This window comes from Pogona vitticeps, chromosome 4 (genome assembly GCF_051106095.1).
Source record: "Pogona vitticeps strain Pit_001003342236 chromosome 4, PviZW2.1, whole genome shotgun sequence".
NCBI classification, from domain to species: Eukaryota; Metazoa; Chordata; class Lepidosauria; order Squamata; family Agamidae; genus Pogona; species Pogona vitticeps.
In genome coordinates, this window is record NC_135786.1 from 32,908,975 (window position 1) to 32,927,101 (window position 18,127).

General features: G+C 40.8%; 1 protein-coding gene across 7 annotated transcripts in view; it reads right to left on the bottom strand.

Annotated features, from left to right (window-relative positions):
- Positions 1-18,127, bottom strand: part of RALY (RALY heterogeneous nuclear ribonucleoprotein) — a 283,434-nt gene that overhangs the window by 25,742 nt on the left and 239,565 nt on the right. For all 7 annotated transcript variants that reach the window (XM_072997020.2, XM_072997018.2, XM_078393244.1 and 4 more), the window contains 2 exons: positions 17,020-17,283; positions 9,970-10,042 (listed from right to left, as the gene is read on the bottom strand). In XM_072997020.2, the coding sequence (XP_072853121.2) occupies positions 9,970-10,042; positions 17,020-17,275 (329 nt within the window). In that variant the 5' untranslated portion in view covers positions 17,276-17,283. The remainder of the gene's footprint in view (positions 1-9,969; positions 10,043-17,019; positions 17,284-18,127) is intronic.

An 18,127-nucleotide genomic window follows, 5' to 3' on the forward strand; every position in this document is an offset into this window, starting at 1 on the left:
TAGCTTTGACTATTCGGACTTTTGTTGGCAAGGTGATGTCTCTGCTTTTCAAGATGCTGTCAAGATTTGTCATCGCTTTCCTCCCAAGAAGAAGGCGTCTTTTAATTTCAGGACTGCTGTCTCCATCTGCAGTGATCATGGAGCCCAGGAAGATAAAATTTGACACTGCCTCCATATCTTCCCCTTCAATTTCCCAGGAGGTGATGGGACCAGTGGCCATGATCTTAGTTTTTTTGATGTTGAGTTTCAGACCATTTTTTGCACTCTCCTCTTTCACTCTCATTACAAGGTTCTTTAATTCCTCCTCACTTTCTGCCATCAGAGTGGTATCATCTGCATATCGGAGGTTGTTGATATTTCTTCCGGCAATCTTAATTCCGGCTTGGGCTTCTTCCAGTCCAGCCTTCCGCATGATGTATTCTGCATATAAGTTAAATAAGCTGGGGGACAATATACAGCCTTGCCGTACTCCTTTCCCAATTTTGAACCACTCAGTTGTTCCATGACCAGTTCTAACTGTTGCTTCCTGTCCCACATATAGGTTTCTCAGGAGACAGATAAAGTGGTCAGGCACTCCCATTTCTTTAAGAACTTGCCATAGTTTGTTGTGGTCCACACAGTCAAAGGCTTTCGCATAGTCAATGAAGCAGAAGTAGATATTTTTCTGGAACTCTCTGGCTTTCTCCATAATCCAGCGCAAGTTAGCAATTTGGTCTCGAGTTCCTCTGCCTCTTCGGAATCCAGCTTGTACTTCTGGGAGTTCTCGGTCCACATACTGCTGAAGCCTACCTTGCAGGATTTTGAGCATAACCTTGCTAGCGTGCGAAATGAGTGCAATTGTTCGGTAGTTGGAGCATTCTTTGGCACTGCCTTTCTTTGGGATTGGGATGTAGACTGATCTTTTCCAATCCTCTGGCCACTGTTGGGTTTTCCAAACTTGCTGGCATATTGAATGTAGCACCTTAACAGCATCATCTTTCAAGATTTTAAATAGTTCAACTGGGATGCCATCACCTCCACTGGCCTTGTTGTTAGCCAGGCTTTCTAAGGCCCACTTGACTTCGCTCTCCAGGATGTCTGGCTCAAGGTCAGCAACTACATTGTCTGGGTTGTCCACGATATCCAAATCTTTCTGATATAATTCCTCTGTGTATTCTTGCCACCTCTTCTTGACGTCTTCTGCTTCTGTTAGGTCCCTCCCATTTTTGTCTTTTATCATGTTCATCTTTGTGCAAAATGTTCCTCTAATATCTCCAATTTTCCTGAAGAGCTCTCTGGTCTTTCCTTTTCTGTTATCTTCCTCTATTTCTTTGCATTGTTCATTTAAGAAGGCCCTCTTGTCTCTCCTTGCTATTCTTTGGAAGTCTGCATTCAATTTTCTGTAACTTTCCCTATCTCCCTTGCATTTTGTTTCCCTTCTCCTCTCTGCTATTTCTAAGGCCTCGTTGGACAGCCACTTTGCTTTCTTGCATTTCCTTTTCTTTGGGATGGTTTTCGTTGCTGCCTCCTGGACAATGTTACGAGCCTCTATCCAAAGTTCTTCAGGCACTCTGTCCACCAAATCTAGTTCCTTAAATCTGTTCTTTACTTCCACTGTGTATTCATAAGGGATTTGGTTTAGATTATACCTGAGTGGCCCAGTGGTTTTTCCTACTCTCTTCAGTCTAAGCTTGAATTTTGCTATGAGAAGCTGATGATCAGAACCGCAGTCAGCTCCAGGTCTTGTTTTTGCTGACTGTATAGAGCTTCTCCATCTTTGGCTGCAGAGAATATAATCAATCTGATTTCGATATTGCCCATCTGGTAATTTCCATGTATAGAGTCGCCTCTTGTGTTGTTGGAAAAGAGTGTTTGTGATGACCAGCTTATTCTCTTGACAAAACTCTATTAGCCTTTGTCCTGCTTCGTTCTGAACTCCAAGGCCAAACTTCCCTGTTGTTCCTTTTATCTCTTGGCTCCCTACTTTAGCATTCCAGTCCCCTAGAATGAGAAGAACATCTTTCTTTGGTGTCAGTTCTAGAAGGTGTTGTAAATCTTCATAGAATTGTTCAATTTCAGTCTCCTCAGCAATGCTGGTTGGTGCATAAACTTGGATTATTGTGATGTTGAATGGTCTGCCTTGGATTCGTATTGACATCATTCTATCATTTTTGAGATTGTATCCCATTACAGCTTTTCCCACTCTTTTGTTGACTATGAGGGCTACTCCATTCCTTCTACGGGATTCTTGCCCACAGTAGTAGATATGATAATCATCTGAGCTGAATTCACCCATTCCTGTCCATTTTAGTTCACTGATGCCCAGGATGTCGATGTTTATTCTTGCCATCTCCTGTTTGACCACCTCCAGCTTCCCAACGTTCATAGATCTTACATTCCAGGTCCCTATGCAGTATTTTTCTTTACAGCATTGGACTTTCCTTTCACTTCCAGGCACGTCCACAGCTGAGCGTCCTTTCGGCTTTGGCCCAACCACTTCATTAGCTCTGGAGCTACTTGTACTTGTCCTCCACTCTTCCCCAGTAGCATGTTGGACGCCTTCCGACCTGAGGGGCCCATCTTCCAGCGTCATATCTTTTAGCCTTTTGTTTCTGATCATGGGGCGTTCTTGGCAAAGATACTGGAGTGGCTTGCCATTTCCTACTCCAGGTGGATTGCGTTTAGTCGGAACTCTCCACTATGTCCTGTCCGTCTTGGGTGTCCCTGCACGGCATAGCCCATAGCTTCTCTGAGTTACTCAAGCCCCTTCGCCACGACAAGGCAGCAATCCATGAAGGGGGGTCTTTTGGTAGTGATAGTGAACTACTTTCCCTTCCCACGTTAGCAAACAGTTTATGAATGAGATGTGAAGATATGTCTATCTTTCTCCCAGGCACTTCTTCTCCATTCTATTCTTGGTATCTTTTTTCCTCAAGACAATACTAATTCTGGAATAGCTGAAAACCCAGATAGAAGCTTAAGAAAAATCTGCTGCCTGCATTCCACCGTCTCAAATGCAGCAGTACAAAGACTACCCCAAAGCAACAAACAGTACTGTTCTGTGACTCAGACGAATGACTAGCAGTGCCTGATCACTGGCATCTGTTATCCTGACTCTACAACTGAAACCGTTTCCGTAATGCATGCTGTCAACTGTTGAGTCCCATGGGGTTCTCATTCATCCCCCCCATGTGGCACTGGTGCCCCAAACCTCCCCCATGCTTAATTGCTTTAAAACGTTGCTGCTGCCAGAGAGGGGCAAGCAGAATGATAGTTGGAGATGATGAGTCTCAGAGGTCCTTACAAAGAATGCTCTAGGTGTTCTCTCTTTGGGTTGTGCCTCAGTGACTTCCTGCTGTTTGGTATTTTCTCCCCTTCCCTCTCCATGTGGTGGCTTATTTGAAGAAGATACAGAAGATTAACCACATGCGGAGTGTTTTCAAAAGAGATAACAGGGCTTCCAGGGAGGGAAAAGACCTTTGAATGCACAACTTCCATGGGAGCCACAATTTTTCAAAGGCCTCTTCTCTCCCTGAAAACACCATTACCTCCATTGAAAGTACATCCCATCTGGCCACATCACCTCAGGAGCTCTTTCATGCGCTGGAAGCTGGCTTGAGGCAAGTAGCGGCAGATGTAAATGTTTATTTAGACACACATTTAAAAAAAAAATTTCTTTCAGAATAGGCATTTCTAAATGTATCTTCCCTCAAAACACACATTATAAATTGTACTTTTAAATTACAAAAAGTGCCAAAGTTGGTGGATATCTTCCATTCTGAGCTATATATGTAAATCTGAAGGTCAAATGGGATATATGTTTATCTCCTGCCACCCCCTTTTTTTGTTGCAAAAGTAGCAAAAGGGAAACAGGTTGATAACATCCTTTTTAACATTTGGTCTCTCCCTGTGACATGTGAATCAAGGTTAGTTTGTACTAGAATTCATGGAGGACAAATTTCTCAAGCATTCATAACTCTAACATGATATACTGAGAACTCAGGGAGTCATTTGCACAGATTCATCTGAGGTATCAGCCTTCCTTTACTCAGCTTTATTTTGCCAGAATCCCTGTGGGAAATATAGTCTGTTATACCTGTAGGCAAGCTGCCCAATGACCTGTTCAGTTCACCTGAAGCTGAAGTCATTTCATCTGGCGACATCCTAAACGGCCAGTCGCAGATAATCTGATTAGCGTCTGACCCGCTTTTACAAGAGATTCCAGCACAGACTGCAATACTGCAATTTAACCACTGTGCCATGAGGCTCCTGTAGACATTATCAGCTACATACTGAGTTGCCGGATTCACATGCAATTGATAATGACATATATAAACTGATATATGGATGTTTGTATTGCTGTTATTTAATTGCCTGATTGTATACAATCATGTGAAAAAGCAAACACACCCTCTTAGAATTCTATAGTTTTATGTATCCAGACATAATAAAAATCATCTGGTCCTTAACAGATAACACAGTATCATGATTTATTTAACAAAAATAAAGCCAAAATGGAGAAGCCATATGTGAAAAACTAAGTAAACCTTATGATTCAATAGCTTGTAGACCCATCTTTAGCAGCAATAACTTGAAGGAATCATTTTCTGTATGACTTTATCATCTTTCACATCATTATGGAAGAATTTTGGCCCACTCTGAAGCAACTCTTTTTGTTTTTTTTGGCAATTTTTCTGAGCATTGCATGTTCTGACTTTGGAGTGAATTTGTTTGGATGTCCACTCCTGCGAAGACTGGCAACTGTCTTGAATGTTTTTCACTTGTGAATAATCTGCCTTGCTGTAGAATGATGAACTTTAAATTGTTTGGAAATTGACTAATAACCCTTCCCAGATTGATGGGCAGCAACGACTGCTTCTCTATGATCATTGCTGATGTTTCCCTCCTTGGCATCATGTTAACACACTCCTAAATGGTCAAACCAGCAAACTCCTAAAACATTGGCTTTTATAGAAGTGGTGATGATCAATTACTCAAGGGCATTTGGTTAGTAGCACCTGGCTCTTAATTCCTGGTTCTTGGTCTCTTAATTCCTGTGGAAGCAGTGGGGGTGTACTTAGTTTTTCACACATGACTTTTGTTAAATAAATCATGATACAGTGTAATATGTCCTGTCTTGTTTTTCATCTGAAGTTGTATTTACCTAATTTTCACACCTGTTGAGGACCAGATGGTTTTTATTATGTCCTAATGAGTAAACCTACAGAAGTCAAAGAAGGTGTACTTTCTTTTTCATATGACTGTATATTGATTTTGAAATGTGAATAAAAAAGAAAAGAAAAAAAAAGAGATTTTGGGGGTATATCGTTACACAGTATGTCTCCTGCTGCTGCATGTCCGGCCAGTCCTTCATGAGATGTGCATTTGACCAGGGTCTGGAGGAACTCCACCCATCTGAATATTGTATATATATTGAAGTCAGTCAATATGCAGAAGGATCCTGGAATACGTCTATGCTTCTGTATGCCGCTATTCATTTATGCTCTCCCTTCATAGATATGCTAAAGATATAGACAAGGTGAGGGGTAGAGACTGAGGGCAAAGCTAATCCAGACAACTTGAGCTGACTGGAAGGAAATTTCAAAACAGGATGTGCCATCTACATAATCCACAAACCAATGCAGAAAAATATGCACCAAATATAACATTGAAAAACTGTCCATTGCCTCATTTTCTGAGGATCATGGAACTTGTAGTCCAGCACAGCTGGAGGTCATCCAGTTAATGTTGTCTGATATAAGAGGCTGAACAAACAGATCATCACCAAGGTGACCCAAAATTCGTGCCAAGCAATCCTATTCTGCAATGTGAATAAATCACACAATTAAGCAAATTTGCCTCCATCTGCTTGTTTTGCATTTAGTTTGCTCCTGGTAAATAATTATCAGTAAACCACTAAGAGGCACTCGGTGAGAAAGTGAGAGACAAAACAAAGCAAAAACAACCAACAAAGACTACTCAGATCTGATCTCCCACATTATCAGCTACTGAGAATGAATGGTTTCTGTTCTGTATCTACAAAAAAGAATCACAGCCAGTCTTCACTTTCAGATTCCAATTAGATAAGGAAAGAAAAAAGATGTTTCTCTACTAGACAATTAGCTCCACAGTCTATGGATAAACAGAAGAATGTGCACCTCTCTCTGTTCATGTAGATGTAGGTCATCTACACGAAAGATCCAGTTTTGCAATGGAATTCTCTGCAAACTAAAAGAACTTTCATTTTTAATATATATATATCTTTGTGGATCACCTATGGTAATAGAAAAATCCATAATTATATTCTAAAATAACATGCAACCTATTCAGGCATCACCCACAATAAGAAACACTAATCACCCATCTACAGAAAAAGACAAAAACCTATCTCACAGCCATAAATACTGCACTCCCAAGCCAACTACACCAGAGCACAGAGTGCTGTCCTCTGAAGATGCTGGCCACAGAGACTGGTGAAATGTTAGGAAGAACAACCTTCAGAACATGGCCAAAGAACCCAAAAAACCCACAACAACCATTAGATCCCGGCCGTGAAAGCCTTCGCAAATATATCCAGGTATTACTTAACTAGTTTCTCCTGAACATGTGAGGAGGGGAGTACCTGGCCGTTTCCTCCTCTTTCATTATTTTCTTCACCTGGAGAGGAAAACCATGGTTCTTGTTTATGAGGAGAGCATAGAAACACACTAGAACGTTTCCTTTGTAGACACATCAGTTCCCACATGTAGAAAGCTGTAATGGAGGGGGCAGGTCTAGAAACTCCTTTACTTGTATGTAGAAAAGAACTAGGTAAGTAAAGCCTGAATAAAGCTATGGCCATATGGAGTTCCATATTCCAAATTACATGTTACTGTAGCTGTCGCGTCCACTCAGTGTCCCTTGTCAGGCCCACCCTCTGGATGCGTTTCCTCTTTTTACACTGCCACCAGTGGATCTAGTCTACACTATACCAAATATATGTATCTCAGACGTGTGCTGCTAATACAACAGGTTTATTGAACTTTTAGTTTGTAAGTCACAGATGTAAATCATAGATGTGCTTTTATTACTGTTTAAGATCTCTCATTAAAGTAATTAGGTTTGATTACATGTTTGCTTGCATATACAGTGGTGTCCCGCATAGCGAGGTTAATCCGTTCCGGATTAACCATCGCTATGGGGAAACATCGCTATACGGATAGGAAAATGCCATAGGAATTTTATTTATTTATTTATTTATTTGATTTATACCCCGCCCATCTGGTATATTTATACCACTCTGAGCGGTATAATGTTTAATGCGTTCCAGTGGCTTCTAAACTCACCGTTAAGCGATGTTTCCTCATAGCGCCGCCATTTTCGCGCCCTCGGTAAGCGAGGGCAGGGCGCGAAAATGGTTGCGGTGGCCATTTTGGGTCATCCGGTGGCCATTTTGGAACCGCCAAACAGCTGATTTCCCGACATCACAATGCGAAGATCGGTAAGCGAAACGCTTACCGATCGTCGCAATGCGATTTTTGGCCATAGAGATCATTGGTATGCGATCGCATTAGCAATCTCAAAAAAGAGATCGCTATGCAAATTTGTCGTCATACGGTGCACTCGTTAAGCGAGGCACCACTGTACTTATTCACAATATCCACTTCAACAATACTCTTTGATATCCATCTATTCACTATTCCTTCTAACTCTTTCCCATTCTCTTTAACCCTCCAGCTTTTCCATTTTCTGTCTTAACTCTCTCAATTCACTCTCCTAAAACCTCTTCCTTTCTCTCTAACTGTCCAACTCTCTGACTCCACTCCTCCTGTCCTATCATAGGCTCCTGCCCATGAGCTCCGTATAATGGACAGGAGTGATGTGGGCATTCCACCACAGTAGCGTTTCCAGGTCTCACAGTACTGGTTGAGGCTACAAAGAACTGTTACATCCCTTTTAGTTTACAGGCATGGAGACTAGATTAAGGTAAGTAGCACTAGACAAAGATAACATTTCACCTTCTTGTGTGTAGTGGCTTTAATGCCTGGGCACCCATCTCTTCCTCTTTTTCAGCTGGTTTTAGACCTCACTGGCCAGTGCAAAGGTGACAATGTATGTGTTTAGAAGGTAGTATAGGAATCTGCATAATTTGTCTACTTTCTCATGTGCGTCTGCTTATATACAGACATTAGGGCTGAAATACTGTTGCATGACTACATGGTCTTAAATGGTGATGACTTCATCACCTGAAGACATTACTCTTTATTTTACTTTACGGCTTCTTATTCTCCTTCTCAGATTCTCTTTTGACCTGGAAAAGCCTTTGGTAGCATTGAGATAAGGAGGGTGAGCTTTCAATACTGGGAGAAAGGTGACCTATAAAACAAACAGACATGATGCTAATCCTGATCCTCATCACAGGACCAGTGGCCCTAATTTCAGATGTTAAAGGCTTCCTTCCCTTTCCTGAGGCTCCCAAAGGCTTCCCCAAGTCAAAAAAGATCTCTAGGGAGTTTCAGAACTTGGACGGGGTGGAATTGGAGGAACAGAAGCATTATAAATTAAATTAAATTAAAACATTTGTTGCTGCTGATACCATCACTATTTACACTAATTTCATTGCCTAACAGGATTTAAGCCATTATTTTGCAACTTTTACATACATACCACCCCCTGTGACATCTTATGGATCAGTTGTGGTTTTAGATTTTGACCCCTGAAATCTCCCCTCCTATCTTCCTTCTCTAAACTTCCTCATTTTTGCTATCTTATTTATTATTAGAGATTATTATTCTACCTTAAAAATAAACCTAAATAGTGCAAGTGATGCATCAGAGTGTTTGATGTGTCTGTAGTCACTTGGAGGACGCATAACAAAGATGAGGCCAAAATATCAGGCATGGTAGAGAAGAAAGCCCACAAATAATGAAAGCAAGAGCATTATCACTTCCCTTTAATCTTCTGATGGGCTTTTTCAAAAGTTTCAGGAGCTGGGGTTAAAGGGGCTGTTAAGAGGTTTGAATCTGATGTAACCCAGTTTCTCCCTTCTTCTTTTTAAATTTTTTTCTGTTGGGAGATCTTAATCAGCAGAGCTACTGTGGATACACATTATTCTATTGGTAGATCTCTGAGATGGGCATTTATGTTGGCAGAAGGGGTTTGTGCCTAATCCTAACCCCAGATAGCCAAGCACCTCTTTGAGTTAAGAATACACTGTACTATACCTTGCTTAATAAGCCAGAACAGTATAAAGTTTTGCTGAAGAAAGATAGCATCATGTAACTGGGAGTGGAATACAGTCTTGAAACTGTGAGAGGGAGGATTTTTTTGGTCATAAAGATAAATTGCTACGGGTGATCTAAATATTGTTATTTGATTCTGTTAAATATATGTCTCCATTAAGTCCTTTCTAAATACATGGAGGGATGCACACGGCTGAATGTTCTTCAAACTGAATAGTATCTAACAATCAAGTTTTCTATGCACAGGACAATTTTTATTAGAGAATCAATGTAGGAATCTGAAACTGAGACATAGATTTATTAAGCGGAATCCAGTTGGTGTTCATGTGAGGTTTACATAATTTGCTGTTGCTAATTGACAAGGTGCCTGGACATACATCCAGTTGCATAATTTCATTAATTAGATGCTGTAATTTATGCAAACCCAATGCAAACATCAATAGTATCCCAACTATTAGTAGGAAGTGGGCCTCAGTCATAACTGGGAGTTCGATTCCCCCCTGTGCCTCCTTGGCAAATTTATTGTTGTTGCTGCTGCTACTGTTGTTGTCCAGTCTGAGTCTCAAAATAGTTGTTGTGAAAACTTGGACACCTGTGCTGATCTGATGGAGACCACCCAAATGTGTTTATCAGCAGATCTTGATCAAATCTTCTGCTTACCCTGCCACGCAACATGACAAATACAGTCTGTGATGAAGACTAAAAGGTTTTGTTATGTTTGACAGAATATCTCATTCCACTGGATGGAAATCCTGACAACAAGACTTACCTGTACAATGCAGATGCTGTTCTCTTTAGCCCTTTTGGTCTGTTGGGCTTTGGTTCTCCAGCCATATTAATATCTATAATTTAAGAAAAAAGATTAAAATTAATACTGCACCATTCTTCTTCTACATAAATCAAGGACAAATCCAAGCCATCTTGATCAGGTTTTGTAGGCAGGTTTTCAGCTTTGGTACTAGACTGCTTCTTTGTTTACTTTTACATAAACTAATATATTCAAAACAGCAGTGGATTTTCCTTGTTTTTTTAATGCAAAAAGTACAGGATACACCCAGGATTGTGCAAAGGTTTTGAGCTAAAGCTGTCAGCCAATGGTTTATCTGCTCTTTAGCAATCAATTAATTAATCAAATAAAAGTACTGTAAATGTATTTTCACAGTAACACAACCTGCTTGAATTTGATACAATTTGTTCAATCAAAGCTACCATTTATTACTCATGTGAGCTACGACCATGGTTAGAACACTCTTGTGCTTGTTTTTCTTTCCTGTCTCCCCCCCCCCTTTTCTCATGCATATTTCTTCCTCACTTTCCTTTTCTGGAACTAATTTTAGTCTGTGTTATATCTGGATCTGTAATTTCAACAGCCATTCATTCATTGATTTCAAATATTCATATCTTTCAACAATAAATACTCAAGCCCAGTAACAGTAGTTAAAACAACAAAACCAATAATGATAACAATAACTATGGTTAACTCCAAACCAAAGTTTGCAACTATGGTTAGAACTGGCTTTGCAAATCATGGTTCATAAAAATCACTAGTTTGTTGTAAAGTCTTAACTAGGCACTTTTCTCCAGCCCCACCCCATCCTTTAAAGCAGCCTGAAATAGATAAGCACATCCCGTTAACATATTAGCTCACGAGGAATTCAATGCACTACAAAGGCATGGATATTAGCCTCATTGCCAACCTGAAATTACAGTCTGCCTTCATCCTACTGTAAAACAAATGCCAACTATAGAAAAGGTCAGTCAAGTTCTTTACAGCTCTTTTCTGTTCAGAGTGTACTAAAGGCTGTACTGACTGTAGAAGCAGGTCTGATGTCACCTGATGTGATCACATGGAGACTCTTCAGTTCAAGCAATGGGGTGAATGTAATGTCTTCATCTGCCAAGAAAATCTCAGCCTTAAGCCTCCATAACTGAAGGGATGAATGAAACATGAGGATAGAGCAGTGCGACCAATTTTCAGTCTCTACAGCATGAACTTTGCTTGGAAGCTGAACAAAGGAACATCACACAGACAGACATCACTTTATAAAAGAGAAGCAGAAGGAAAGGCAATGTACCTTTCCATCCTGCTTCTTTTTGTAATTGGGGCTTCACTTGATCCAGAACACACTTCAGCATTTTCATCACACATATATAGATGTAATTTTTTTTTCAAAGCTAAATTAGTTCAAAACTACAGATGGAGTGTATGGATAATTGAAGCATAGAATAATGGAGTTGGAAGGGGCCTGTAAGGCCATCAAGTCCAAATCCCTGCTCCATGCAGGAATCCAAATCAATGTATACCTGACAGATGGATGTCCAATTTTCTCTTGAATGCCTCCAGTGCTGGAGTGCTCACCACTTCCTAAGGCAAATATTTGAAAAGTGCTATCATATCTCCACTCAGTCTTCTTTTCTCAAGACTATACATGCCCAGTTATTTCAGTCTTTCCTCATAGGGCTTGGTTTCCAACCATCCTGATCATCCTTGTTGCCCTCCTCTGAACTTGTTCCAGTTTGTCAACATTTGGAGATTGCTCATTCAAGGAGTAGCCTCAAGTTGAAGAGGGCAATCATTGGCTAATAAATGGATAGAAATGCTCAAAATAGTGACCAGATATTTAAGCTTTTTGTCTGAAAAAACTTTAGAAAAAAGTTGAGATTCCATATCAGATAATATCCAAACTGGCACTAGGTATTATGGCTAGAATCCAGGCCAAGCTTACAAAAAAGGCTCATATGTCAAGTCTACATTGGCCGTACACATGCACGCACGCACAAACACACACAAACACAAAGCCTAGTTCGGTTTATAGAATACAAAGTAAAATGCCAATGCCTTTCTCCCTTTCAAACTGGTGTACAGTAGTCATAAGTAACTTTTCAGAATCAGCTGTCACTGCATACAAGACCTTGAGGCAACCTGGAAGAATAGTGACAGTATCATTTCTCAGTACCTGTTTGCTGGAAACAAACTGTCCCCCCCCCCCCCAGTACCGCTTTGTTTTGTGCAATGCTTTGAAATGTTGCCTGCCGTGAAGCTCTTGTCACTAGGCATTGGCTGAGAATTGCTGTTGAAGATAGCATTTTCAATCAGAAATTGGCATTTGTGATCTCTCAGTAGGTGGTGGCAATGCTAAAGGCAGGCAGGAGTGCCAGACACGCCAGTGCTGCAGCTCTCATCCTATTGCCTCCCTGAGCAACAACCTAAAATAAGAATGCAAGCACGTTGTCTTCTTTGAGAAAAATGGAGATTGTGACTCCACATCTGCCTGTTATTAGAATGCTCAAACAGACACCATTTTAAAGCGTCATATCAATATAAAATTATGGTTTGAACAACATCCAACATCAGGCAAGAAGGATGATCAAGGGAGTTGGAAACCAAGCCCAATGAGTAAAGATTGAAAGAACTTAGCATGTTCAGCCACGAGAAAAGAAGACTGAGGGGGGGGGGATATTACAGCACTTTTCAAATACTTGAAACAAAAATAGTACTGGTTGATTGTTGGGGTATAGAAAAGATGTATACTGAGGAAAAAGTGGAACAAAACTCTAGGAGGTCATTTTTAAGTGGGAGCGCGTACTCCTGCCATATTGCATTGACACAGATTTTGAAAAATATACCTTTCTTATAAATCTTTCAGAATCTTCAGGGTGATACCTATGTGAGTCCTTTGCAGCAAAACCAAGAAAAATAACTCTGTGACACCTTGGTGGCTGGCAACTTTTCCTTGTCATAAACTTTGCTGGTCTGCTACCCACTTCTATTAGAGGTACCGAGTACTCCCTCATTTATTAGCAATATATTTGGCTGCGGAAATCGTAGCCACTGGATGGCAGGGAATGGAAATGCAAGCAGTACAAACATTGATCATTACCTTAAATGCGATCATAAACCAAGATTAGTTGGCTGGTAGCCCAGACATCCTAGTATACATGCGTTGATTAACACACTTATTATGAAGACAGGTCAAATTGGACAAAGTGAAACTAGAATATTTTCTAATCATAAAACGTTATATTTGTATCTCTGAAGGAAATCACACCTTATATTTTCCCTTGTAATCCCTGCAGTTTGACCTCACTTTCTCCTACATTTTTTCCCTGCAGATCACAAGGCAGTGTATTATGTGGGGGATTCTTGTGGTATACTCATGGATCTGTACAGCTTTTTAAAAAGACATAAAGGGGAATTCATGCTACCTATAATTGACCACGTTGCCTTCCCACAATGGGATATCTGCTGAGATACCACATTTTTCTGTGTATAAGACAATACTTTTGTCTAAAATAGATTAAAAATTGAGGGTCATCTTATACATGGAAGTAAGGAGGGAAGAGGGATCAAACTGCTTTGATTCCTGCTTCCCCCTCCACTTTCTTGTGAAGAAAGTGCTTTCCCCCTCCACATTCTTCCAAAGAAAGTGAAGGAGGAAAGCAGGAATCCTTAAAGCACTTTGATTCCTGCTTTCCCCCTCCACTTTTTGCGAAGAAAGAAATTTTGGGTTAAAAAAGTGAAAAATATGGAAAACATGGAAAATATGGCATATGTCTCTGCAATCTGATTTTACAAATTATTCCTTGTGTTTAATTCCCAAACACCAACCACACAGCAAAGCATGACAAATGCAGGATACTGTGGTGAGGAAAACTGCATGCTACGAGAAACAGAAGGCTTTCAACACTTGAGGGAGCACCTCTTGAAAAAATGTGCTAAGTGTATTATCTAGTTCAGAGATCCCCAACCCCCAGTCCGCAGCCCAGTGCTGGTCTGTGGCCTGGGCCAGACTGGGCCATAGAGACAGACTCCCCCGTCCCCACCCCTGCATGCACTCCCCACACACAACTCCTTTGCGCCTGCCCCCGTGCACCTGCACCCAATCCCCAATGGATATGGGGTGAGCGCCCGGGTGAGCGCTCCCCCACCTCTTGCCATCCTTCATGCATATGCATGAGTGTGCGCATGACCGCACAAGCACCCCTGCCTCTCCTTCACACATGCACATGAACGAGCACACTCCTTCGTGCATGTGCACGAGCACAGGGGAGGTGCCTCGCCTTCCCCAACTGGTCCGCGGGCTTAAAAGGTATGGGGACCACTGATCTAATTTGAACCACATAAGGAGTCATGCAAGTCCTTTTGCTGAAGAAGCAAGGCCAGGCCTTTTGCCAGTTCTGACATCTGAGATACTTCAAATTGGAAGCCCTGGGATTTGAACTCCAGCCCTTTGACATGCAAACCTTGTGCTGTGTCACCGACTCATAGACTGATGTATCCTTATTTTTCCCACTGATGCAACTTTGGATAGTTTGTACAATAGGGGCCCTGTATCCATTGCATTAGTATCCAAGGTTTCACTTATCTATGGTCTAAAAATATTAAAAATATTTTAAAAAAAGATCCAGAAAAAAACATTTTCACACGCCACCAGATGGAGTTAGAGAATATGCTGTGAATACTTGTTAGTAAAGAATACATAGTATGACCAGCTCTGGTAATGCTATATATATAATTTGCTGTTATCTATTGTTTTCAGTATCCACAGGAGGCCACAGAACCAATCCCCAGTGGATATGGGGGCCTACTGTATTGAGATTTTAATGTATTAAACTTGCATATGCTGGACATGAGCTTTTCAGGGGTTTGCAGATGGTTATGTGGTGGAATAAATGCAATTTGAAACAGAAGATCCCGTTTCAGATCTTAGGAAGGGCTTTGTGTGAGGTCCTGTACATTTCCCAATGTACTTCAGAGGCTATATGAAGAGTGACCTATAGCTCACATACATTTCAATCACAGCAACATTTAAAGGAAATAACAATATTTCCATCAGGAAATGTTTTTCACGGCCGGCTTGCTCACATGTTGCATTTGTAGTGGAAAATAATCAGGATTATCCCCGAGGAAATCCTGTGGTTTCTTCATAGTGCTCTCTTGTCACACTTCTAGGAGCTCATGATTAAAACCCTTACTGCTCTACATGATCGTTCATGGCTGTTTAGCAGACAGGCTGCGTTTTGTAATATGTGAGCATTTGGGGCTGGCATCCACGTATCATGGCACCAAAGCACTGAGAACAAGTCCTTTGTGTTTTTCTCAGTCCTTGCCACATTAGGTGCCTAATTTGATTTGGGACCTCTCTGTGCTGCTGTAGCACACATTATCCCAAACATCATCATCACTTCTGAAGCTTTGTGCTCGACAGCTGGTGATGCCACTGTAGAAAATAAAATGCTAAGCAACACTCTCCACGTCTGCTTTTAGAATACTTATTTCTTTTTTCTTGCAGTGATGTATCAAACAGATCTGTAGTAACTTTGGGCGGGGTATAAATTAAACAAACAAACAAACAAACAAACAAACAAACAAACTTGCCCATTTCTGGCACAAGTTACCCGCCAAGAGCAAGAGCAGAGAAATGTGGCTACGTGACAAGTCGGAATGTTTTTATTGTTTTGTTTGGAAAACCTTTGTCTCTGTTGAATCTTGTAAGATGAGAACAAAGTCTTTGAAATTCTTACTTTTTTACAGAAAGGGCATCATGATGATGATGATGATGATGATGATGATGATGATGATGATGATGATGATGATGATGATGATGATGATGATATTAGCAATAAAAATTGAATAATTCAATTGTAGTTCCAATTACAGTAGATTGACCAAATTAATTGTGAGTTTTTAGTCAGAAGTGACACAAGCACCATTGATTCCAACAGGTCTACTTTAGTTGCAACTTACATAGGATATAGCCTCATCATCATCATCTTAGCAACTAACAAGCACTAGACTTTTTTTGTTTTTTTCATTGTTTGGCTGTTTGTCTGGATTTCCCACAGTGGTCTAAGAGCAAATGTGGGAGAGGTCATCTTTCAAAGCTGACCTCAAAATACATGCCTTTGACATTTTGGTGAGAGTCACCAATGTGTTTAAATTGAATTGACCAACAAATTGCTCAGTCAATCAGTCAAAACAAAAAATCAATTAGTTCTTTAGGCAGTAGCTAGCTGTAATTTAAACACTGATGATTCTCTCCCACCCACCTGCATGCAGTTGTCTAAACAGTTCAGTGAGTTAGGTATCTGGCTGCAAAATTAGAGGTTGGAAAGTGCACTCAGGAGAAGAGCCCAGCATGTTTAGCTTTGAACAAGCTGTACAGTCCCTGAGTACTCTCTACCTAGAAAACCTTGGAAAGTGTTGCTATAAGTTTGAACTGACTTGATAGCATGTAATGATTATTATTAGTTACAATATAAAGCAGCAAAATTGAAATATAAATTGTATAAATGAGAACACTGTAATGCATGCAGAAGGAAAGATACCTAGACTTTAGGGTCCAAATAACAGGGAACAAGCAATCAACATTCACTTAAAAGCATGTGAACACTGTCTCTAATGATCAGCAATTTGATTCTTAGAGCTGCTTCCTGATTAACTGGGGTGGTGGTGGTGCCAGTCGAGAAAATTGGCAGACATTTGTAGCCCTGACTAATGCTGATATCAAAACAGGGCCCTTTTCTAGTATTCCTGTCTTTATCTGTGGCTTGAAAGGGAGAATTTTTGTTACAGACTTGACTCTTTGCTTCACAATGATGGCAGCTTTGGCTCATGGCTCATAGTACTACTAAATTGCAAGGTTCTGCTAAAGAATGGTGACCTCTTCTCTCTCTCTCTTGGCAGGGGATACAAATGATAAATCTGAAATCAAGCTGTTACACTTTAATAGAATCTTACAGAGACAGGTCCATACACACGTACAAAGTCCCCACACAGAGCAGTTAGGAAAAAAAACAACACATGAAGAAACCTTACCTAATGTCTGTCCGGCAAGCACTCTCCCATTTTCCCCCAGCACAGCGGCCCGTGCGTGCCTCTCGTTTGAGTACTGTACAAATGCATAGCCTTTGTGAACGGAGCAGCCCACCACCCGGCCGTACTTAGAGAAGATGGTCTCTACGTCTGACTTCTTGACCACTGCTGTGTTGAGGTTGCCGATGAAGACTCTGGAGTTGATGGACTTGGGGTCATTCTTGTTTGTGATGTTGCTCGTCTGCACTTTCAGCGACATCTTGACACCTAAGTAAGCAAGGCAGGGAGATCAGGAAGGCACTGAAATGCTGTAGATAATAATCTGATAGGGGAAGGAAAGAGTGGTCGCCCGGGCTTCTTACAGCAAAAATCTGAAGAAAACTAACAGGATTTGATACCAATGAAAACAACCGGGATGTGCAGACTTCCATTGCTCAGGTGTTATTCGTGCAGAAATAAATCCACACAGAACCCTAGAAAAAACAAACTTTTGACTCCTTTCAGCAATCTCCCTGGGTTAAGTGAACTGGCTATGTTGTGCCCTTGTTTTCTCTCTTGTTGCTCTCTGCTGCTTAAGTATTGATGTTTTGTTTCGAAGATGTCACATGGCTCTGAGAAACCTTGACAGACTATCACTAGAGCTGCTATCAAGTCAACAGCTCACTACTGTTTAAGTATACCTCTGAAACATGTACTGCAGAAACTTCTATACTGTATATCAAACAAAGACTTGGATATACAAGTCAGTAAAGTACATAGTGGGCAGCCCTTTAAAAAGTATCTGATTTCCACTGTTTTGCAATGGTTATGGGACCATCAGAATAAGCAGAGGTCATCTTTCTATCCAGTTCCTAATAAATCATCATGCAAAGCATTCTCTTCATTGGGCATAGGGAGAGAAAAGTCTGTTTTGAGGTACTGACACCATTGTTGAACAGATTCACAGTTATGTTACAATTAGTGATTTATATCCAGTCTCTGCACAGATACCTTGTCTTTTTGTGCCCTAGACTTCTCACTGGTCATCTTTTCCAGGCCCATTAGTACTATTGCCCCTCCTTGGATCTGAGATGGGGGGAAAAACTTCTCCTCTAAATCAACAATTTAACAA